Source organism: Caenorhabditis briggsae (assembly GCF_000004555.2).
Source record: "Caenorhabditis briggsae complete genome, chrI, whole genome shotgun sequence".
NCBI classification, from domain to species: domain Eukaryota; kingdom Metazoa; phylum Nematoda; class Chromadorea; order Rhabditida; family Rhabditidae; genus Caenorhabditis; species Caenorhabditis briggsae.
This window is the reverse complement of record NC_013489.2, coordinates 14,133,134-14,157,492: the sequence shown is the minus strand read 5'-3', so window position 1 is coordinate 14,157,492 and position 24,359 is coordinate 14,133,134. Positions and strand designations below refer to the sequence as shown.

At 36.9% G+C, this 24,359-nt stretch overlaps 1 protein-coding gene across 1 annotated transcript in view; it reads right to left on the bottom strand.

Moving 5' to 3' along the window:
• Cbr-hmr-1 overlaps positions 1 to 24,359 on the bottom strand; it is a gene marked incomplete at both ends in the record, with an annotated part of 57,912 nt that overhangs the window by 24,064 nt on the left and 9,489 nt on the right. Inside the window, 20 exon segments of the mRNA XM_045241511.1 lie at positions 4,985 to 5,081; positions 10,308 to 10,502; positions 10,769 to 10,915; positions 11,894 to 12,045; positions 12,204 to 12,288; positions 12,360 to 12,917; positions 13,184 to 13,203; positions 13,448 to 13,591; positions 13,762 to 13,856; positions 14,106 to 14,264; positions 15,329 to 15,468; positions 15,567 to 16,060; positions 16,560 to 16,782; positions 17,487 to 17,737; positions 18,892 to 19,177; positions 20,628 to 20,928; positions 20,948 to 20,962; positions 21,955 to 22,311; positions 22,887 to 23,140; positions 23,734 to 23,918. Of these exon segments, the coding sequence (XP_045093620.1) occupies positions 4,985 to 5,081; positions 10,308 to 10,502; positions 10,769 to 10,915; positions 11,894 to 12,045; positions 12,204 to 12,288; positions 12,360 to 12,917; positions 13,184 to 13,203; positions 13,448 to 13,591; positions 13,762 to 13,856; positions 14,106 to 14,264; positions 15,329 to 15,468; positions 15,567 to 16,060; positions 16,560 to 16,782; positions 17,487 to 17,737; positions 18,892 to 19,177; positions 20,628 to 20,928; positions 20,948 to 20,962; positions 21,955 to 22,311; positions 22,887 to 23,140; positions 23,734 to 23,918 (4,158 nt within the window).

Below are 24,359 nucleotides of genomic sequence, written 5' to 3'. Positions count from 1 at the left end.
GACAGTTATCCTAGCTACTGAAAAAGATTTCTAGATTATTCTGGAAGATTTTGCGATGATTTCAGTTAGTAGTTTCCAACGGGACAACTCTCCTATAATAATAGTATCTCCTCTGATGGAAGCCCATTCAAACTGTCAACTTCGAGCTCAATTATCTCGATTCCAGGGAAAGATATCAAAGAGTTGTCAATAGATAAAATGTTTCTGATATTATGACAAACATTTTATCAGTTGACAAAACTTTTATATCTTTTAAAGGAGTCGAGATAATTGAGCTCAAAGTTAACGGTTTGGGTGGGCTTCTATTACAGGGTTTACGGTAGACAAAGAAGTTCGATTTTTGACTATGACTTTTGTCAGAATTGGGCTAGACAACTGAAAATTGGACCAAAATGATCAGCAAAATGTGAGGAATTGTTTGCACTAGGAGCTAGGGTTCCTATTGCAAACGATTCCTCCTAGCAGGTTGCTGATCATTTTGGCCTAATTTTCGACGCTCTAGGTCATTTGGGACAAAAGTGATCGTCAAAAATCAAGCCTCTCCGTCTAGATTCTTTAAAAAAAATATGTTAACCATACATAAACCCCGACGAATGTCGTACTGTTAATAATTCCATAATCTAGATAGAGGAATGCAATTTTTGACAATGACTTATGTCAAAATTGGCCTAGAGAGCTGAAAAATGGACCAAAATAATCAGCAAAATGTCAGAAATCGTGTTCACCAGGAATTTTAGTTTCAGCTTGACTTCAACGACTGTTAAATTTGGCTGAAATTAAGATTCCTATTGCAAAAGATTCCTCGCATTTTGCTGATCATTTTGGTTCAATTTTCAGTTCTCTAGGCAAAGTTTGACAAAAGTTGGTGTCAATAATCGAGTTTCTTAGTTTATTCAGGTTCAAAAAACCCACTAGGCAGCTTTATAACCGAAATTTCTGAAAATCCCGCCTTGCGTACGACACAGGTGATTCGCGAACAATCCGTTACGGACGATCAGCGTTCGCGCGCGGTTGAAATAGGAACCGTATACGGACCACACGCGACCCGTTTTCAGAAAACCACAGCACATTATTTCGTATTTCTCCGTTTTCTGTCCGTTCGCGAACTCCGTATCCGATCCGCTTGCGAATGATGGGCAAACGGATCCGTTCGCGAATCAGACAAAAGTTTAAGTTCGCGAACGGATCCGTTTGTTTATCATTCGCAATCGGATCGGATACGGAGTTCGCAAACGGACAGAATATGGAGAAATACGAAATAATGTGCTGTGGTTTTCTGAAAACGGGTCGCGTGTGGTCCGTATACGGTTCCTATTTCAACCGCGCGCGAACGCTGATCGTCCGTAACGGATCCGTTCGCATTTTACCTGTGCGACTAGAATATCAAATTACCGAATTTTTTATCTCTAAAAAGTATCAGCAACTTTCTGATTGTGAGATTAGATCTTTCTCTCACCCAATAACAACATATGCGCATACATAGTACACATTCCATTACTAGATAGATACTAATCATCCAATTGTACCAATTATAACAAACAAGAGATATGATCAAAATTGGATCCTAGAAGATCCTAGAATCGATTCTATTGGTCCTTTTAGTACTAACTTTAGGACCAAAACCAAAGCTTAGGTAAAACTCAAATCAGAAGGTTCTCCTGGTCTGACAGACATTTGGTCCTTCTGGCCCGCAAAATTCGAGGTTTTTTTCAGGCATTTTGTACCCCTAGAATGCTGTGTATCCCAATGATTCCAAAATTGTTGTCCCATCCGAATTATTTGCCAAATTCAGGACCTAAACTTTGGTTCTAACAGTCATTTCTAAACTAGGTCACTCCAAATTGAAGTTCATTAAAATGCAACAACCTTGTTTAGTGGGGATGTAATTAATTCGCTCTAACGGCACCTAATTTGGAATTTCCAACTAAAATTCTCAACGAAAGTGACTTCAGAAGGTGTACACAGCTTCGGAAGCCAAGGAAATTCGAGAACTTTCGACTTGTATTACTCTCTCTCTCTCTCTCTTCGTGTCATTACTATAGAAATACTTAGTAAAAATCAACAAGAGGCCAATCTAAAGACAACATCAAGAAAAAAAACCAGTTGGCGTTCATTCGGTTCGGTTCGGTGGGGCTTATTCCTTCTTTATTCTTTCCACAAGAAATGAAGAAGAAGAAGAAGACAAAAAAACCCTAGACATCGCCTTTTAATTACATATACCGAGTCTCGGAGATGGAGAACAAAAAAGGGGGTATTACGAGACAGTCGGTTGCCAAGAGGGGTCAATTGAGGGGTCTAAAGGTCCTTGGAGTACCCTACAGCACCTTAAAATACCCTAAAAACCGTCCTAACTGGTCAAATTAGGTTCCAAAAGACATTGCACGTTTCAAATAGCTCAAAAAGCGGTTCTAAATAACGGACCAAACTTCGGAGACTAGTATTTCCCCTGATAGTGTCTCTTGTGACTATAAACTACAAGAAAATTGGAAAACTTTGAGCCAAAAATCGCTAAAAACGATTGAAAATGAGCCGATTTACAGCGTTTTAAAATTATACTGAGGCTGAGCAAATCTTGTAGTTTGTAGTCTAGCTGAAAACTTGACGCATTTCTAGTTAAAAGCGACTGAAAACGGTTGAGAATAAACCGAGTTATCGTGATTCAAAATTTTTACTGAGGCTCGGAGACTACAAACTACACAAAAGCCTAAGCCTCAGTAAAAAATTTCAAAACGCGGTTTCTCGGCTCATTTCCCACCGTTTTCAACGAATTTTAGCTCAAAATTCTTGGAATTTTCGGCATTTTTCAATTTTTGACACTTTTGAGGCTTGGAATCTGAGAATTTAATTAGAAAATCTAGGCTAAATACACAATGAACCTATAGAAACATATCGCCAGTCTCTTGGCCATTGGTATGTGTGGTTTAGTAGTTGTTGGAGGTGTGAATAAGAAGAAAGAAAAGACAATAAAAAGTGCGGGGGGGTCATCTCGGCGAGAAAAAGACACACACATCCGATGGGAGGGTGCTAGCACATCGTAAATCAATCAGTTCTAATGACCTCTCGGCGGCTGCAATTCGCCCATTTTCAAAAAGATCACAATTGGGTGATAAGAGAGACACCAAGTGCTTTGGACTCTAAAGCTGTGGTCCTGTCAAAGTTCCGATTTGAAATAGGGACTGAGCTAGTCCTATTGATCCTTGAGATTCCAGAAAACAACTTGAAACTTCACGAAAATTGAATATTTCTCGGACTCCAGGGCCTGCAGTGTAGGTCTGAGCTCTGGCTGACTGCTCCGACTGCCACGTGGATTACGCCACAGGCTTTGATTTACAGGCAGCAAACCAGTTGCTACACTGACAACTGCCCTGCTACTCAAGGCTTTCATTGAAAAATGGCTTAGCAATGCCATGAGTCAAAAACATTCTTTCGAGAGAAACAAGCGGATTCCTCGTGCACCGTATTTGGGAGTATCGAATTTCCCCGGGCATTTTGCTACAACAAAGCTAAACGGGCGGTCGTTTGAGCGGAAAACGGATCATCTTGCCTGCGACAAACTTGGATTTTCTAGAGAAAAATCTAGAAAGATTTGAAACCAAACCCACTTTGTTTCAAAAATTTGAAAGTCTTGCGGATTTCTAACGTATTAGGTTGGCGGGAAAGTCTTTGTCACTCTGTTTGTTTAATCACTGTTCTCGTATATGGAGGCTGTGTATGATATCGACTCTAGTGAATAACAAGGTGATAAGAACCTTCCATATAAACAAGTCCCCATCTCCTTCCCTGCTCCTCATCTGTAATTGAAACGATATGTTTGTTCCCACTGCTATTCACATCAGACATGTTTTGATTTACCTCTTCCTATCTCACACCACGATGAAGGATTCGGAAACTTTCTTGAAGAATGTGTACAACACACATGCCCCTCACTACAATACTATTCGCAATTGGTTCCATCGTTTCGAAAAAGATGACTTCTCGCTCGATGAAAAGGATCGCTCTGGGAGACCCCGTGAGTTGGATTTGGACAAGCTGAAGCACGCATTGCAATCGGATCCATTTCAATCTAGCCGTGAACTAGCTGTCACATTCGGAGTTCACCATAGCACAGTCCTTGAAGGTTTGAAGTCTCTTGGAATGAGAAAACTTTTTGGTCGATTCATACCTCATCACCTGACTCAAGCCAACCTTGACCGCCGAGTCGACGATTCGATTACTCTTCTCACTCTCCACGCGGGCGATCGATGGCTGGACCGGCTAATAACCGGAGATGAGAAGTGGGTCTTCTACGATAATCACACAGGAAATCCCAGTGGGTTGGAGAAGGAGAGAGCCCACAGGATGTCCCAAAACCCGACCTTCATCCGAAAAAAGTTATGCTCTCTGTGTGGTGGGGAGTGGACGGCCCCATCTACTGGGAACTTCTGCCCGAGGGCAAAACAATAACTGGAGACCTCTACACTACTCAACTACGAAACCTCAAGAAAGCAGTCGACCGTTCGGCCCTGAAAGACAAGAAAGTGTACTATCAACATGATAACGCTCGCCCACATGTTTCGAAACAAGTGAAGCAGGAGCTGATGGGATATGGATGGAATGTTCTCCCTCACCCCCCGTATTCTCCTGATCTTGCTCCTTCCGACTATTGGTTATTTGGCGATATGACACGTGCCTTCGAAGGAAGAAGCTTCAATTCCCGTGGAGCGGTCGAAGCGGCACTCAAACAATACTTTGCCTCACGCCCGGCTGGATTCTACCGCAATGGAATCCATAAATTGAGGGAACGTTGGAGACATGTTGTTGATAATGATGGACAATATAATTAATTATTCGGTTATTTTTTCTTTGAGAAATAAACTATTGAAAAAGTGACAAAGACTTTCCCGCCAACCTAATAAAACGCAGGAACCTCGCTCCATTGAGAGTTGACCTAGCTCGTCTGTAGTAAGAAGACTCCAGAAATCATCCGAAAATGGGAGAATTAAACAAGGAAAAGTGATAAAATGATGATGGCTAATCTCCTCCTTCTCCTCTTCAGCGGGGGCGATTCTCGTATAGTTATCGTTTGAAACATATAAATTTCGCTGCGAAATCCATAGGCTGCTGCCAATAACAGAACCTCCTCCTCCGGGTCATAATCGTTCGCATCTAATCTCTCCTTCTCTCTTATTCCAAGTTTTGGAATGGAAACTGGCTTATCGAGAGAAGGCGAAGGAATCGGTTGGAGACAGTAGAACGGCGTCTTGGGTATGAGGACAGGCCATCGAATTGTCCAGTTATATATCTATATGTCCAGCTGTGAATTGAGAACGCATTTCGAATGAATCGCTTCGTCTCTAAAGCTTCAAACGACGTAGAAAATAAGGCTGGAACTGGAACAGGGAGGGAGGATTCGTGTGGAAGCCGAATTTTCGAAAAATTCGCGCAAAAAAATCTAGAAAATTAAGCAAAAAACCACTGAAAATGTTTGAAAACGAATCAAGTTAGAGCGATTTTCATTTTTACTGAGGCTTAGAGACTAGAAACTACACAAATAGCAAAAAATTAGACTAATTTTGAGCTAAAAACGAGTGAAAACGAGCCAAGTTAAAGTGATTTTCATTTTTACTGAGGCTTAGACAATTTTGTAGTTTGTAGTCTCTCAGCCTCAGTAAAAAGTCAATAGGAAAAAAAAAGAATTTTCAGGGAATACGAGACTAAAATACAAAATCTTCCTAAGCCTCAGTAAAACTGAAGAGCGCTTCGATCTTTTTACTGAGGCTTACACTACAAACTAAAAAATTTCGTAAGCCTCAGTAAAACTGAAAATCGCTCTAACTTGGCTCATTTTTCCTTGTTTTCAAGCTCGAAATTCATGGAATTGTTTGCTTTTTCTTATTTATTGAAAAATTAAAAATAAGACTACAAACTACAACAATGCTTAAGCCTCGGTAAAAGTTGACGAAAAGAAAAGTTGAAGCGCGTTGAATTTCTACCGAGTCTCAGAAATCGGTGTAGTTTGTAGTCTCTGAGTAAAGTTTTCCACAAAAAACTAAGGAGAAAATAAGCAAAGTCAGGCTTATTTTCATGTTCACTGAGGCTTAGAAATCTTTATAGTTTGTAGTTTCTAAGCCTCAGTAAAACTTCAGCGCGTCGTAACTCGGCTTGCCGTGGGTCGTTTTCAACCGTTTTTTGGCTTGAATTGTTGGGAATTTTAAGGACTACAAACTACAAAACCTTCGGAGCCTCAAGAAATCCAGTATCCACTTGGTTTCGAGTTAGCGATGTGAATTTGTACGCCCAAAATTTTTGGGCCAAAAACAAAAAGGACCCAAAAATAATAAAATACGGCATTTCCGGCGGGAGAGAGAGAGAAAAAAAGTTTTATGGGTGACAGGAGAGGACTCGTCTCTCTTGTCCTTCGTGGCTTACTCACACACACTTGTCGTGGGGATATATGAATAGGACGGAAAACCTTGTATACGTTCCTCTGGGGAGCTCGTCAAAATCCCATCAAAAAGAGAAGAAGAGGACGACTTCAGAAGAAGTAGTAGAAGACGTCGGCGGAGGAAGAGCTCCGCCGAAAATTGTTGCCTTCTTGCAAAAGAAGGCGGCGGTGTGGGGCATTTGTACTATGACGGGTGAGACGAGAAAAGCGTGTAAAACCATTAATCATCAAAGTTTCCGGAAGATTCCGCCGGCAAATCTCTGGGATTTGGGGATTTTTTTCAGGCGGTTTTCCAAAAAGTGTATATGAAGTTTTTAGTAAAAAGTATATAATATTTTTAAAAGCTTCGGAAAAGTGAAAATCATCAAAAAATCACAGAAATCAGGGAACAATGAAACTTTAAACTACAAAAATTGAAAAATTTCAAGCCAAAAATCACTAAAAACGGCCGAAAACTAGTCGATTTACAGCATTTTGAAATTTTACTGAGGCTTAGAAGGTTTTGTAGTTTGTAGTCTAAGTCTCAGTAAAGTTTGAAATGCTTGTAACTCGGCTAGTTTTCTTCCGTTTTTCTTGATTTTTGGCTCAAAATTTAGCAAATTGAAAGAGGAACTTTCGAATCTACGAAATTGAAAAAAATCGAGTTTACATAACCAAGCCTTTTGAAAAAATGCTCAAAATTACAAAATTTTCGTCAAAAAAGTTTGAAGAAAATATTGAAAAAATATTAACTTCCCGAAAAAAACAGCATATTTTGAACATTTAGAAATCCCGGCTTTTTTTAGGTACAAATATTGAGTAAATCAAAAAATCCTACTTTTAATGAGGCTTAGAAACTACAAACTACAAAAAATTGACAAATTTTTGAAGCAAAAATCGCTAAAAACGACTGAAAACTAGCCGACTTACAGTCTTTTGAAATTTTACTGAGGCTTAGAAGGTTTTGTAGTTTGTAGTCTAAGCCTCAGTAAAGTCTATAGGAGCGCTTTACTGAGGATAAAACCTACAAACTACGCAAATTTCTAAGCCTCAGTAAAAAGTTCAAAACGCTTTAAATCAGCTCATTTTCGCCCGTTTTTATCGATTTTAAGCTCAAAATTTTGGGAATTTTTGGGATTTTCCAATTTTTCGAGTTGAAATTTGAAGCAAGGGAGCTTGAAAACTACAAACTACATTAGAAAATCTATCAAGATTCAGCGTAGAAGTGTCTCCGGTTTTCGAGGAAAAAAAAACAACTATAAAATAACTAAGATCTAGAACTTTCCAGACGATAAAATGACAATAAAAGGAGTGAGAGTGGCTTTACGAGTCAATGGAGATCAAATTCTTTTGTAGAATTTGAGGAAAAAAGAGTGGAACACCGTCGGAGGAGAATTCTGAATTCTGAAGAAGAAGAATAGAGATGACGAATCTCGAAGAAAATGCGATTCAAATCGAACGCGAAAAATCTCGGCGGGACGCGCGGGGTCTTTCGTAGATCAAATCAGCTGTATGTCAATCGACGACGACCGAGTGAGAATGTCATACTAAAACTTTTCGGGGAAGTGATTCATGATGATCGTGGTGAAAAAAAGAATTAAAAAATCGGTTTCTCATGAGAAAATCGCTCTAAAAATCGCTGAAAAAATTCAAAAAATCAAGGTTCGCGCGCCTATGAAAAAGTTTGTTTGCTCGTCAGGTATGGTGTTTCTTCGGAACACTGCGACGAGAAAATACACACAAATTATTTTTTTCAGCGAATTTTTTTCATTTTTTCAGAAGAAATCATGGGGGAAAACGATTTTCAGACAACTTTTCAGATATGAAAACTAAAAATACATTATTTTAAACGAATTTTTCGCGATTCCAGGCTACTTTTCGCCGAATTTTCAGGATTTTCCAGGGAAAAAAAGAACCCAAAAAGAAAAGAGTGTGTTTGTTGGTCCAACAATGAATGTTTCCATACTCCTCTCCATCCCGATGAGTCGTCTCTCCGTGACAGTTGTTCCTCCACACACACTCACTACTCACCACTTCTTTGATTTTTTACAAATTTCTTTTTATTTTCCCCCGATTGTAAAAAAGAGATTTATTTATAACCCCCACACTGATTGTGATGAAATAGGAGAGCAGCTGGCGCTGCGCGAAAACGTTCTAAAGATACAAACTTTAACTTTGAAAAAAAAAACATTTTTTGAGCCACGAATCGTTGAAAAACGAATGAAAATGAGCAAATTTTTCACTGAAGTTTTTCAGGAGACTACGAACTGCAAGAAAAAAGCAAAAAAATTGACACATTTTGAGCCAAAAACGAGCGAAAATGAGCCAAAATAGAGCTACTTGAAGTTTTACTGAGGCTTAGAACATTTTGTAGTTTGTAGTCTCTAAGTCTCAGTAAATCGTTTCTACGACTGCTGTTTGGAGCTGTTTTCCTGAGGCTAAGAAGCTATAAACCACGAGAATGTGTTAGCCTCAGTAAAGCGTTAATACGGCTGTTTGAAGCTGTTTTACTGAGGCTTAAGCTACAAACTACAAAAATTCCTAAGCCTCAGTAAAGCTACAAATCGCGCTATCTCGGCTCATTTTCATTCGTTTTTTATGATTTTTAGCTCGAAATTCGCGGAATTTTTTGCTTTTTCTTTTGAATTGAGAAATGGAACACAAGACTATAAACTACAAAAATGGCTAACCCTCAGTAAAAGAAGCTTTTGGGGGGAAAAAGGCGAAAAAGAGAAGGATAATTAGAGTTTTTTTTTTAATTTCATTTGAGGAGGGAAAAAGATTTCTCAAGTGGATTCAATATAAATTATGGGCTACTTTTTAGGTAGTTTTTTTAAGGTAGGCTCTGTTGAAGTGGAAAATTGGCCAAAATTACTTTTTGAGAAAAAAATATGAGAAAAAATTTAAATGGGAAAATTATAAAGTTGGAAAAAAAGGCAAAAAAAAGGGAAAAATTCTAAAAAACAGTTTTTTAGAAAATTTGAATTTTTAAAACATTCGAAAAAATCGAAAAATTGCAAAATTTCAAAAAAATTCGAAATTTTCGAAAAAATATTTTTTTTTCAACAAATAAAAAATTCCAAAAAATCCTTAAAATTAAAAATTTTTTAGAATTTCCAAAACTTTTAGACTACAAACTACAAACTTCATAAAATGGAAATTGAATATGTTAATTATCCTCTTTCGAATTCATATTCTAATGTCTCCAGATGACCCGTCATTGCTCATTTTTCATTTCTTAATGATTTATTACTGTAGTTTTGAGGAAAGAGGCAGAGAGAATAAGAAAATTGATGACGTTGGAAGAATAAAAGAAGGAGAAACAATTAGAATAGGAAAAAAAAGAGGACAGCTGTCTTCTAGAAGGCCTTGAAAAAAGGAAAACTAGACAGATTATTCTAGAAAAAAATACAGTATAATAGGCGGATTTATTTTAATGGCTCATGACTGTATTCTGCAGAAAAATGCAAAAAAAAATGTTTTTTTGAAAATTTTGAAAAAAAAAAATTTAATTTTTTCTAATTTTTGAAATTTTCAAAAAACATTTTTATTGCAACTGTATTTTTATTATATTTATTTTTTTAAAAAAACTTACCAACCCAAAAAATTATCTTTAAAAAAATCATTTTTAACCCAAAAACCTATTTTAAAGCCTTTATAGTGTCACCTGGTTTTTGCTATAAAATCTCTATAATTTATGTCAATTTTTGTCATTTTTTTAGAAGAAAAAAGTTAGAAAACAATTTAAATTCCAATTTTTTCAATATTCAAATTTCAGCTTAAAAATAAGAATAAATGGCATAAATTATTAAATTTCATATCAAAATATAACCCCCTCTGAAACATTGAAATTTCGAAAAATAAAATTTTTTTGAAAATATTTTTCAAAAATCCAAAAACTAACCTGTTTAACTCTCAACACCCCAACCGCTGATTGCTTTGAATCCTTATCAGTTGTCACATAAAAATAGTCCGATTCCTCAGCCAATTGATATGTGAACACGTTGTCTTTGGCTTCTTCGTCAGCGTCGAACGCCGAGAAACTCATTACGGCTGCTCCAATCGGAGCAGTTTCCTCGACGGAGCCCTCGTAGCGTGTCTGAAAACTCTTTTATTCTTAAAAATGAGAATTCTTCTTTTAATTAGCTAAATTTTGAGCCAAAAATCACTGAAAACGGATGAAAACTCGCCGAGTTACATGCATTTTAAGTTTTTACCGAGGCTAAGAAGCTACAAACTACAAGAGTTTCTAAGCCTCAGTAAAACTTCGAAGCGCTGTAACTCGGCTTATTGTCATCCGTTTTTTTTTGCGATTTTTGGCTCAATATTTCTCAAATTTTCAGAACGTTTAGAAATTCAGCTTACCTTCTCAAAGAATGGCGCATTATCATTCATATCAGTCACTTTGATGGTGACATTTGCAAAGCCCTCTCGTGATGGAACACCTCGATCGTTCGCTCGCACTTCAATTATGAATTCTCGCTCCGATGCCATTTCACGATCCAGGGAACGCTGAAAATCGCTTAAAATCCTAATGAAAAAGGGTTAGTTTTGAAGTATTAGTGAGATAAACTGTAGAAAAAGAATCAATAATTTTGAGGACCTACAATAAATTTCAGAGTATACTGAACTAAACTAGAGCTTCATTTTTGCAGTTAACAACTTTTCTGGAAAATCAGGTCCCGAGGAGATATGCTTTCTGAAAGAGGGCATACCTGGAGGCGCGCTCACCAACGCCCACCAGCGAGGGGGTAAGCGTTTCCACGTGGCGTATCTCCTCAGTACATGATTTTTCAAAAAAGTGGCCAACTACAAAAATATAGCCCTTGTCTTGGTTAGTATATTCTGAAGTTTTCAGTCAAATTGGAAAGGTTTGAGTTAGATTTTCAGACAACCCAAAAATGCCTCATTCTCGGTGAAAATTGCAATTTTTCGCTTATTTTGAAAAATGTGACATATCTCTTCAGGACTTAATTTTTCAAAAAAAGTAGTCAACTATGAAAATGAAGCCCTAGTTTTGTTTAATATATTCAAAAATTTTCAAAAAACGTTTGAGCTAGATTTAAAGGCAGCCAAAAAGGAAACCATTTTTGACCATAATTGCAATTTTTAGGCTCATTTTGGGAAAAGCGAAATATATCCCTGGGACTTGGTTTCTATTAAAAGTGGTCAACTACAAAAATGAAGCTGTATTTTTGTTTAGTATATTCTGAAAATTTCAAAAAAATTGGAAAAGTTTGAGCTAGATTTTCAGACAACCCAAAATGCCTCATGAAAATTGCAATTTTTAGACTCATTTTGGAATAATTAGCATATCTCCCCAGGACTTGATTTTTCGAAAAAGGTGTCAACAACAAAAATGAAAATCTAATTTTGATTAGTTAACAATGAAATTTTCAGACAAATCGAATAAATTTGAGCTAGGTTTTCAAGCAGGCAAAAAGTTCCTCATTTTTGACCAATTTTGCAAAATCAAAGACTCACCATTGCGAAAATCTTCCCCGTATTCTGATCGATTCGAAAAACAGGCTCTCCATCGATCAATTTATTCCTAACAATTCCATATTCAATATTCGCATTTTCCGTCGTCGGATCATCAAAATCACGAGCCTGCACATCCATGAAATAGACGCCGTCGGAATCTGAAACAATTATTTATTTTGAAATTCGAGGGTTTTAAGGATTCTGGAAATTCCAAGTTTCCTCGATTTTTTTTCAGACGAAATTCAGATTTTCGTGACTTTGAAAAATTTTTGTTTTGAATTCTAAATATTTTCCTGGAATTAATTGAAAAACTCACGAATGGGTTCTCGATTCTCCTCAATGAATCCGAAAAGACGTTCCGGAAATATTGGAGAATTATCGTTGATGTCACGGACGTTGACCTGGAAATTTGGAAATTTTAATTACTCTAAAAATATCCACAGTACTCTAAAAATCCTAAAAATCCGCCCACCTGTACATCAGCATACCCCACCAGCCCCATGCCATCATCATCAATCGCCTGGACCACAAAATTCCAACTAGGCACGCCGGTGGGCGGATCTCTATCCAACGGCTTCACCAGCTCAATCATTCCAGAATACTTCCCAATTCTGAACACTTCCTCCGCTCCCTGACCCTCCAATCGATACACAATTCGACTGCTCTTCTCATCCTGATCCGCATCTGTCGCCCGGACATTGAACAACACTTTGGGGACATCCACATCCTCCTCGATTACTGTAGTTGCATATTTTTGTTGTTCGAATTGTGGTGCATTATCATTGACGTCTTCTATATGTATATAGACATTTGTTGTTGCGTTGTGTCTCCCGTCAGAGGCAATCAGGATTAAATGATATTGATCTGCGGATTCAAAATCCAATGGTTCCTTGACAAAGATTGTTCCAGAATCCGTACGAACACCGAATGGGATTCGACCGCCTCCCGAGCCGATTAGATGGTAGCGGAGGTTGGAATCTGAATTTTTTTGTTGAAATAATTGTTTGGTGTGTTCAATAGAGCGCATTTGCTAGACCGACAAACTTAAAATGAGCGCGCCCAGATACACCATCTGTTAGGTGCCTACAAAAGACATTCAAAATGTTTCAATTTGTCTGAAAATTGCAGAGTACACTAAACAAATGTAGAGCTTCATTATTTTAGTTGACCACTTTTTCGAAAACTTAGGTCCCAAGGAGATATGCCACGTAGAAGTTGTCCTCCTTCCGGTAGCGCGGCCATCCAGTGGGCGCCGCCCACTTGTCAAAGGGGTGGCGTCATAGAAGTGAGAAGGACGCTTCCAAGTAGCATATCTCCTCAGGACCTAATTTTTCAAAAAAGTTGTCAACTACAAAATTGAAGCACATGTCTTTTTTAGTATATTCTGAAATTTTCAGACAAATTTTGACCTACTATTGTAGCCAATCAAAAATTGTTGTTCAAAATTAATAAATTTCTTCAAAACCAACAGATTTACATTGGGTAACTGAGCAATTTTGAGCTATTTCCAATTAAAAATTTTAAAAAACACATCAAGAATTCTCAATAGAGCGCACTTACGCTTATCCAAGTCGTGCGCCTTGATTGTGATGACGTCATGCCCTTCGCCTTCAGATTCTTTGACTCTTCCGATATATTTCGACTCCTCAAACGATGGTGCATTGTCATTCACATCATTGATAACGATTTGCACTTTTACATTATCTGGAATTGTAGTTTGTAGTCTTTGTAGTCTTTGTAGTCTCCAAAAATCTGCTAAAAATTGATTAATAATGAGCCATAACTCGACTCAAAATCATCGTACAAAACTCATTTCTGGACCAAAATTTTCGGTTTTTTGTATGTTTTTTGTAGTTTGTAGTTTGGAGTCTTACCCTTATTTGGTCCATTTGCTCCAGGCAACGCGGAAATCGAGCGATCGCTAGCTTCAACTTTCAAAATGTACATGTCGACTTTTTCGCGATCGAACCTGAAATTTTTGGGATTTTTCGTTATAATTAAAGATCAGCAACAATCTTTAAAATTTCAATTTAGACTAATTAGGTCAATTAAGTATAATTAGATTAATATATTTTTTTTAAAGTTTGAAAATTGGAAAAAAAAACTTTGGGTTTTTTTCTTTTAAATTCCCTATAACTTTCTTCATAGTGAACCGATTTTCATCTAATCTTCACCTAATTATACGAAATTTTTTCCTTTTCAATATCAATTAACTAACTTTTCATTTGGGAATATTTCTCCAGTCAATTCATCAACTCGAAAATGTTTGGTTTCCTCTCCATTCGCTTCACCGACAATTCGATAGTGTACTTCATTCTGTGGACCATCGGAATCCGTGTCAATCGCTTTTACGGTTACTATTGGCTTTCCATTCATTCTGAAACAAATTGGGAATTTTAAAGGTACAGTAATGCGGAAAAAAAATTCCACAAAACTTTTTTTTTCGAAAACTACAAATTTTCGAATTTCTGATTTTCAATTGTCTATAACTTTTGTAAAAATTGAACAATTCTTAATATTTTCATAGGAGTCTATAGGAAATTTATTGAAATTCAAGATGAAATTTTGAATTTCTAGAAAAATTTTTGATTCTGACGTCTTCAGGGTACTGGAAAATGAGGTACAGCAAAAAATTAAGATGTATTATTTTCAAATTTTAATTCTTGATTATCTTGGTTCTTATAAAATTTATCAAAAAGTTTTCAACTAGGAAAATGTGTAAAATTTGATTTTCAACATTTTATTAGTTGATTACTGTTTTGTATCTTTGCTAAAAACTGAGATAATTGAGGTCAAAGTCCTGTGACACAATTAATCGCGTCTTTCTGAACGCGTCAACTTTAACTTGAGTTATCTCGGTTTCTAAAAGAGATACTGCAAGACTACAAACTAGTTAAATGTGCAACATTTAATTTTACACATTTTATCAGTTAATCACTTTTGTCTAGCTAGAACAGTTACAGAGATAATTAGATTTAAAGAGAGCACATGTGCCCGCGCGCTGCCAGCCGCCCCTCTTCCCTCCAAAAAAGTTATTAACGACAAAAATGTGCAAAATTAAATTTCCTACATTTTATTAATTAATCACTATTGTGTAGCTTTGCTAGAAATTGAGATAATTAAGGTCAAAGTCACCTGACACGAAATAGGGCTAATTAGGTCAGGGGAGTGTGAGCCCAATTATCTCGATTCCTAAAAGAGGTACTAAAAAATTGTTGATTAGTAAAATGTGTGAAACTCAATTTTACACACATTTCCAATTTAATATTTTAAGTTACCTTAATTAGGACTTGAGATAATTAAGGTCAAAGTAATTAACTCTGAAAACTGACATAACTAGGGTTCTAGTGAACCAATTTCTTGGAAATTAGGTTTGGTTTATGAAAAATTTTATTTTATTTTCAGATTTTCATCAAGTTCACTAATTTCCAGATTCCTCACTTCTCCAAATACTCATTCGGTGTCATTTCCTCGTCAATGGTCCCTGTGAACAAATCCACTGTAAATTGGGGAACGACATCATTCACATCCATCACTTCCACTATAAATGTCTTCGTTGAAGCTACATGTGATGTCATGTCCTGCAAAAATCGATAATTGATTGATTTATTGGGTCAAGACTAAAAAAAATGTTTGAAAAAAAAAATTTTTTTTGAATTTTTTTTCAAAAATCTAAAACACCTACCGTAGCCGTTAGTGTCAGTGTATAATTATTGATCTGCTCATAATCCAATGGCTCCATTATCGCCACTTCAACCCATTCATTTCCATTTTCAAACTTGTTAAATTGCCGAAATTTTGACTCCGCCTTTGAATTTCCATGTCCACCGGCTGAAGCCGTCAATTTATAGATGACGTCACTCTTCTTATTGTCTCCAGATGACGTGGCACGACACCTCAGTATCACTTTATTCATTTCCACATTCTCAGCTACAGTAATCCCCGGTTTGCAGTCTGGGGAGCTGTGCCATTTCGGGGCTTTTTGTTGTTTATCCAGCACATTCAGAATCACTTGTGACGTGGATTCTAGGGATTCTGGAACTCCGTTATCATCGGCGATCACACTGAAGACAAATTTTTGGGTTCGCATTGGGATTGGCTTAATTAGAGTGATTTCTCCGGATCTTCTATTGACCAATTCGAAAAATTCAATGTCGTTTTGATGCTCTTCTCCTGGAAAAATTTGCCTTTCTACAAAAGGTATTCAAATTGTCTGAATTTTTTTGAAATTTTCAGCATATACTAAGTAAAATATAAGCTTCATTTTTGTAGTTGACAACTTTTCTGAAAAATCAAGTCCTGTAGAGATATGCCACGAAGAAGTGGTCTTCTTTCCGGTAGTGCAGGCGGCCAGTGGGCGCCGCCCACCTGCCACAGGGCTCTGGGAGAGGGAAGGACGCTTCCACGTGGCATATCTTCCTAGAACTTCATTTTTAAAAAAAGGTGTCAACTACAAAAATGAAGCTCTAGTTTTGTTCAGTATATTTTGAAATTTTCATGCAAAACAATTTGGTCTAAGATTTTAATTTTTAAAAATTTTTTCCAAAAAATTCATAAAATTCCGAACAAAAATGGATTTTGCCCATAACTAGGCTCAAAATCATTCTAGAAATCTCATATTTATACTAAGATGTGTAAAATGCTTTGTAGTTTGTAGTTCACTATTGCTCACCTGCTGTCGTGTCCACTTCCAGTTTATAGGAAATCTCTGCATTGTGTGCTGCATCGTTATCGAACGCAAACACAGTAATCACAGATGTTCCAATCGCTTCGAATCTAGAGACAGAAGTCTCATAGGATGGACGTTCGAATTGTGGAGCATTGTCATTCACGTCGACGACTTCAACCGAGAATTGACAAAATCCAATCAGTGGACGATCACCTCGATCTGTTGCCTGGAAAAATCTAGCTTTTAACTTTGAGCCAATTTATCTTTTGTTTGAGATAAAAAAGTCGGTCAATTGATAAATTATTGGTGATATTATGATAAACATTTCATCCATTGGCACATTTTTGATATCTTTTAGAGGAGCCGAGATAATTGAGCTCAAAGTAATGGGACCTCCCGAGAGGGGGGGGGGGGCTGTCCCTTTAAGTTTATTTATCTCAATTTCTGTAAGAGCTATCAAAAAGTTGTCAACTGATATAATCTTTATCAAATTAACACAAACATTTTAATAGTTTACTAATTTTTGATATTTTTTATAGGAGCCGAGATAATTGAGCTCAAAGTAGTCGGACCTCCCGAGGGGTAAGGGGCAAAGAGGGGGGGGGGGGGGCACCTCTCCCTTCAATCTAATTTATCTTAATTCCTGTAAGAGGTATCAAAAAATTGTCAACTAATAAATTGTTTATCATGATATCAGCAACATTTTATTAGTTTACTAATTTTTGATATCTCTTACAGTAACCGAGATATATAAGCTCAAAGTTGGGTGGGTTTTTATTATAGCAGATATGGTCTCTAGCATCCCAAAATCTCCAGAATTTCAAAATCTAAGATTTTTTCACTTGTTAGGATCTAGCTTGCTTGAAAATGCAGAAGGTTGGACCTTCCAGAATATTCTTCAAGGAGAATTCTTGTAGTTTGTAGCCCTACCTTAACGGTAACATCCTCTCGTGGTCGTGTCTCCCGATCGAATACAACATGCGGGGATGGTGTTAACACTCCCGTATGTCTATCTATCACAAATGCTTTTCGACTCTCCGATTGTGTGTAATACAATGAATATACGATATCTCCATTCGCTGATGAATCATCATCTGTTGCTTCCACTTTTACTATTGTTGGTGGGTCCGATTTATAGGTTCCTTCCATGATTTTCGCAATCTCTGAGTATCGGGCGCAGTCTGTAATTTTATTTTCCAAAACATTCCATATTTCACCGTACAAACTTCTTTGGAATCAGTTTGCTAGCTACACAGAAAGCTATAGTGTTTCAAAAATGATTCAAGCGTCTACAAAAGTATTTCAAACTAGTCAAATTTGGCTGAAAATGTCAGAGTATATTAAACAAAACTAGGGCTTCATTTTTGTAGTTGACAACTTTTTCCAAAAATCAAGTCCTGGGGAGATATGCCACGTAGAAGTACCCTTCTTGCGCAGGCGCCCACCAGCTCAAGGCTCCCCCCGACCCCACGTTTGGCGCCCGCGTTACCAGAAAGACGGCCGCTTCCACGTGGCATATCTCCCTAGGACTCGATTTTCAGAAGAAAGTGTCAACTACAAAAATGAAGCTCCAGTTTTGTTCTGTATATTTCCAGATTTTCAGACAAATCCAAAAAACTTTACCTAGGTTTTCAGACAGTCAAAAAAGCGGTCGATTTTTGCGAAAATTGTAAAAATTCGACTCATTTTGGAAAAATTAGCATATTTCCCTAGAACTTCATTTTAAAAAGTTATCAACTACAAAAATGAAGCTCTTGTTTTGTTTAGTATGCTCACAAAGTTTCAAGCCAATTCAAAAAGTTTGAGTAAAATTTTCAGAGAGCCAAAAAAGTCATTTTGAACAAAACCTCAGATTTTTTGACTTAATTAGGAAAATAGGTATATCTTCCTGGGACTCGATTTTCGAAAAAAAGTGTCAACTACAAAAATAAAGCTCTAGTTTTGTTTTGTATTTTCTGAAACTTTCAAAAAAATCAGAAAAGTTTGAGCAATATTTCCGTGGGTTCTAAATTAAGAAGCGAGATTTCTAGTGAGAGATAATTATCTTAAGCAGGTTTAACGCTAATTATCTCAATTACTAAAAAAGATACAAAACAGTTATCAACTAATAAAATGTGTAAAATTTCATTTTAAACAGTTTTGTGATTTCCTTTTTGTTAAAATCTTTTTTAGAAGCTAAGATAATTAGCTTTGAACAAAGTATATACGCTTTTTCCTAATTTCCAATCGATTTTGCACTATAAAAATCTAAATTTTGAACCGATTTTTCTGGAATTTGTACGAAAATGAATAGAATTTCAAGCTCAAAATCTTAATTGAAAGACAAATAACGTACCTGGAAACTCTGGTTTATTATTATTCACATCCTCAATCCCAATGAGCAATGTCGCATAGGAAGCATGAGTTTTGGATGGATACACACAGCAAGATCCATCGTCCTCCACGATTACAGTCAAATTTATAGGATTTTCAGCTTCTGCCAAATCTATTGGAGTCACTCCATGCCTCAATTTAACCAGTCCTGTGTGTTGATCGATTGTGAATAGATTCATTGTTTGAGTTGATCGCTGATTCTTGTCCATGAATGAGTAGGTGACTTCGTCACGGTCCGCGTCACGGGCCTGAAAGTTTGGGAATATAGAAACTACAAACTACAAGAAATTTGAGAAGTTTTGGTATAAAAATGAGGTTGGTATGATGATTTTGGGGCGAGTTATGGTAAATTTGGAGAAATCTTTATCATTACTAATAACATTCTCCAAATTCCGCATGTAAGGATGTATGTCGCGTGCCTGGTCACCCATTCAAAGTTTACCGATTGAGCTGAAACCTGCGCAGGCGAATCAGACATTTTTATTAGTTGATGTCCGAACTTTCCGTTTTTCGAGATTCCGTTTTGGAAGTCTTCTGGAGACGTTCCTTAGGTTTCACCGCAGTGAAGGGTGGAGGGCGCGGAGGACGAGGTAGGAGGGGAGAGAGGGAGAGGGAGAAGAAAGCCCACACATTGTGAAACTATGAATATCTCAATTTCTTAAAGGTGGGGGGACATGAGAAAAATAATGTTGTAGAAATTTCGTTTAAATATGCGCCTCGAGGAGTTGAACTTGTCGAGGCGAGTTTTGAAGGGGTTCATATGTCGGATTAGCGGGCACATAATTGACAGGTTATTGTGAGACCTGTTCTAATAGACGCTTACCTGTACCGCCAACTTTGAGCTCAATTTTCACGGTTATTCTGAAAGATATCAAAAACTGATTAACTGATAAAATATTGGTGATGTTTTGATACACAGTTTATCATTAGACAAAATATATGAAACGCTACACGCGTCTGTTGGTCCCCATGTAAGGATGTCAGCTTTTGAAAAGCTTGAAAAATAAAAACGCTTTACGTGACCCTTTAAAGGTGGGGGGACATGAAAAAAATAATGTTCTCGAAATTCCGTTTAAATATGCCCCTCGAGGAGTTGAACTTGTGAGGGCGATGATTGAGGGTGCGGCGCCGCTACCGACTGAGCCACGCGGGCAAAGAGAAAGCGCACGCCCGATTGCAAACATAAAGGCGAGGACGACAGCTGTACGCAGAGTGACATTAAGCGTTGTACACCGTTACGGTAGAATGCATACTCTGGCCCCAAAAATCCCCCGTAAAATCTCCTGTCCCCCCACCTTTAAAGCTTCTAAACCCCGAAAAAGTATTCCCTGAATAAAAGTGTCGAAACCTCTTCATGAGATTACGGGTACTGTAAGCGGAGCCCATGAGGTTCAACCCCGGAGGGGCGTAAATTTACTGGTATCCATAACTCAACTCAAAACAATCCTAGAATCCTTATTTATGTCTCAAAATGTTGGAAATTTTCTAGACTACAAACTACAAATATTTGTTTCCAAAAATCATAAAAAATCTTTTAAAAATATTTCAATTGAAAAAAAAACCAAAAAATTTTAGTTTATAAAATTTTCAATGTTTTTCTAAATTGCTCATAACTCGACTCAAAATCATCCTACAACTCTCATTTTTGTCTCAAAATGTTGGAAATTTTTTAGACTACAAACTACAAACTACGCATACCTGTATCTGTATAACAGGTGTTCCTCCTTGAGCATCCTCGGCCACAAACGCTGTGTAATGACTCGTTGGCAGGAATACGGCACTTTCATCGTTGGTATTCTCTGTCCGAATGTGTACCATTGCCGTATTGCTCAGCTGATTTGTTCCATGATCACGGGCGGTCACATTGAATCGATAAACGAAATGTCTCTCGTTGTATTGATCTGCATCCAGACGGATTTTTGCACAATCTCTCCATTTTCGTTTATTGAGAAATTCTGATTGTCCAGCGAATAGGTGATACGCGCGTTTTCTCCAGAATCTTTATCGATAGCAGTAACTGAAAAAGTTGTAGTCTTTGAATTTTGCAAAGTTCCGTCATTCAAACATCCGTTCAGCCATTTTTGGATCTAATTTGTAGTTTGCAGTTTTTATAGTTCATAGTTGAAAGCGTAGTTTGTCTATTCTAAAATTATAAAGTTCCAAAAGGCAAATAATTCGGGGGGTACAAGGGGGTACAACATGATTTAGGGGTACGAAACCAACAAATCGGGGGTACAAACTAAGCCTTTTTCCCGGTATTTTGTACCCCCGAATCACGTTGTACCCCTTTGTACCCCCGAATTGTTGCACCCTCCGAATTATATGCCGTTCCAAAAGCTTGAGATTCACCAAGGCAAAAATTTTCAAATTAGGTCGAAAATGAGGTTTTTTGGTTATCGTAAAATCTAGCTAAACCTTATTGGATTTTGCTAAAATTTTCAGAGTATACTAAACAAAACTAGAGCTTCATTTTGGTAGTAAAAGACTTTATGAGAAATTAAGTCCTGGGAAGATATGCTTCGTGGAAGCATCCTTCCGTGGCGCCAACCCTCTTGGTGGGCGGCGCCCTCTTGGCGCCCGCGCCCATCTCCTTTGCGAAGGTGGGCGCCTAAAGATAGACATTTCCACGTGGCCATATCTCCTCAGGATCTAATTATTCAGAAAAGTTGTCAACTACAAAAATGAAGCTCTACCCTTGTTTAGTATATTCACAAAGTTTCTAGCAAAACTAAAAAGTTTAAGCTAGATTTTCAACTAGCCAAAAAATGCCTTATTTTGCCTAAAAATTCAAAATGATGGCTTGCTTCTGAAAAATTGGTATATCTTCCCAGGACTTGATTGTCCAAAAAAGTTGTCAACTAGGAAAATGTAGTTCTAGTTTTGTTTAGTAAACTCAGCAAGATTCAGGGGCAAATCCAAAAAATTTGAGCTAAATTTTCAGACGGCCAAAAATCGCCATTTTTGAACGAATTTTCAGAAACATTGAAATCATTTGTAGCACTTTTGTAAATGTTTTAAAAGAAACAAACCTTTCAAAATAGTCTGATTCAAGGGAATATCCTCTCGAACTTGTGCTGTATACAGAGGACGTGTGAACATTGGAACATTATCGTTGACGTCTTCAATTCGAATTCTCAATGCCACGTGGCTCTCCCGATTGTCTTCTCTGGCGGTGACTTTGAATTGATGACTCTTTGGAAGTGCTGGATCGTCGTAATCCAATTCTTTCGTCAAATGAACGATTCCTGTTGATGGATCGATTCGAAACGATTTCATTTCATTTGAAGAAGAGGAATCTCCTGATTCCAGTGAGTATGTTATGGGTCCTTTTGATCGTCCGTCTTCGATTGATCGGAATGATTGAGCTTTGACGTCGACGACACTGAAAGATTTGGGAAGTACAAAGAAGGGTTTTGTAGTTTGTAGCCATTGAAATTTCCAGCATTTTTAGCCAAAAACGACTCTAATAGCTCTAAAACTAGCCGAGTTATAGCGCTATTAAGTTTTTACTGAGGCTTAAAAAATTTTGTAGTGTGGTCTCCACACTGTCAAGTTTGAGCTCAATTATCTCGGTTCTTATAAGAGATATCAAAAAGTGGAAAACTGATAAAATGTTGCTGATATCATGATAAACATTTTATCAGTTGACACCTATTTTATATCTTCAACAGGAACTGAGATAAATTAGGTCAAAGTTAAAAGTCAGCGAGCCCTTTTATTACAGGATTTAGGGTGTTCTAAAAATATGATTCTAGAAGGTTCTGTGAAGAATTTTGAGAGATCCAGAAAGAGTTCTAAGGCTCTAAGGAGTTCCAGGGCTGAGTTCTAAAAGCGTCTTGAAGAAAGAAAATATGTAATTTCAGATTTTTGAGAATTTTCAAAAATTTCGGATTTTTGAAATGTTAGGATTCTAAGATTTTTTTAATTTTCAGAATCTCAAATTTTGGAGTTGCTAACCTATAATCCACCAAAATATCCTCGGAAACCGCTACTTCATATTCTTGTTTCGCGAATTGTGGAGGTCGTTCATCAGCCAGAATTTCCAAAATCGCCACTTCTGATAACTGTGACGTGGAGTTATCAGATGGTGTCATATCAATGGCTTGAATTGAGATACGGTAGGTTTCTCCCTTCTCATATTTACTCCATCCCGTTCGAACGACGCCTGATTTCGAGTCCACTGAGAAGGAACCGGCTGCTGAAATTCGAAACTTTGAAAAAAAAAATTTCATGACCTAGAAAAAAAATGACCTAGAAAAAAAATGACCTAGAAAATGACCTAGAAAAAAAAAAACATTTCATGACCTAGAAAAAAAAAATGACCTAGAAAAAAAAAAAACATTTCATGACCTAGAAAAAAAAAAAAATTTCATGACCTAGAAAAAATTAGGTTATGACCTAGAAAAAAAAGTAGGTCATGAAAATTTTTTTTTTTCAAAAAATCAAAAATTCAAAAAATCAAAAAATTCTATAAATTCAATAAAATGAAAAATTCCAAAAAATCATGGCCTAAACGTTGAGTCGAATTTTCTGAAGATTCGATTTTCGGAACTTTCAAATTTTCAAATTTTCTGAATTCTCGGGAATCTCAAAATCAATCTTCCTAATTTTCGCAAATTTCGGAATCGATTTTGGAGAAAAGATGGGGTTTTGAGGTTTCTGGATTTCTTATTTTTTTCAACTTTCAGAATTTCAGACTTTCAGATTTCTAGAGATTTCAGGATTAAAAAAACGTTTTTTTTTTAAATTTTAAGTATATTTTTTTGGGAATTTCCTGGAATATAAAAAGAAACTAACGAATGACATCAATCTCCTTATACTGTACATTTGAATCTCCGTCTCCATTCTCATCCCGGGCCACAAATTGATAAATGATTCTTCCGATTGTTGGATTCAACGGTACAACTGCCAGCATCGGAAGTGGAGAATTCACAAAACTCGGCGGCTCATCGACGTCTTCCACGTGGATTCGAATCGTTTGGGTGCGACCTGAAGAATTACAGTAGTGTGTAGTTCGTAGTTCGTAGTCTTTATAGTCTTTGTTGTTTGGTTTGAATTGGAACTACAAAAATTGGGCAACTATGAAGGGAGATGCGGCTCTTGGAAATTTGCTTATTTGTATTAGAAATTGTTGAGTTTTGAAATCACTACAAAAATATTTCATATTCTTCCCATTTGTCTGAAAATTTCAATGTACAATGAACAAAAATAGAGCTTCATTTTTGTAGTTAACACCTTTTTTGAAAAATTGAGTCCTAGGGAGATATGCCAATTTTCCTGAAGACAAGTCGAAATTTCGTAATTTTGGTCAAAATTACAATTTTTGACTGTCTGAAAATCTAGCTCACACTTTTTCGATTTGTTTGAAAATTTCAAAATATACGAAACAAAACTGGAGCTTCATTTTTATAGTTGACAACTTCTTGAAAA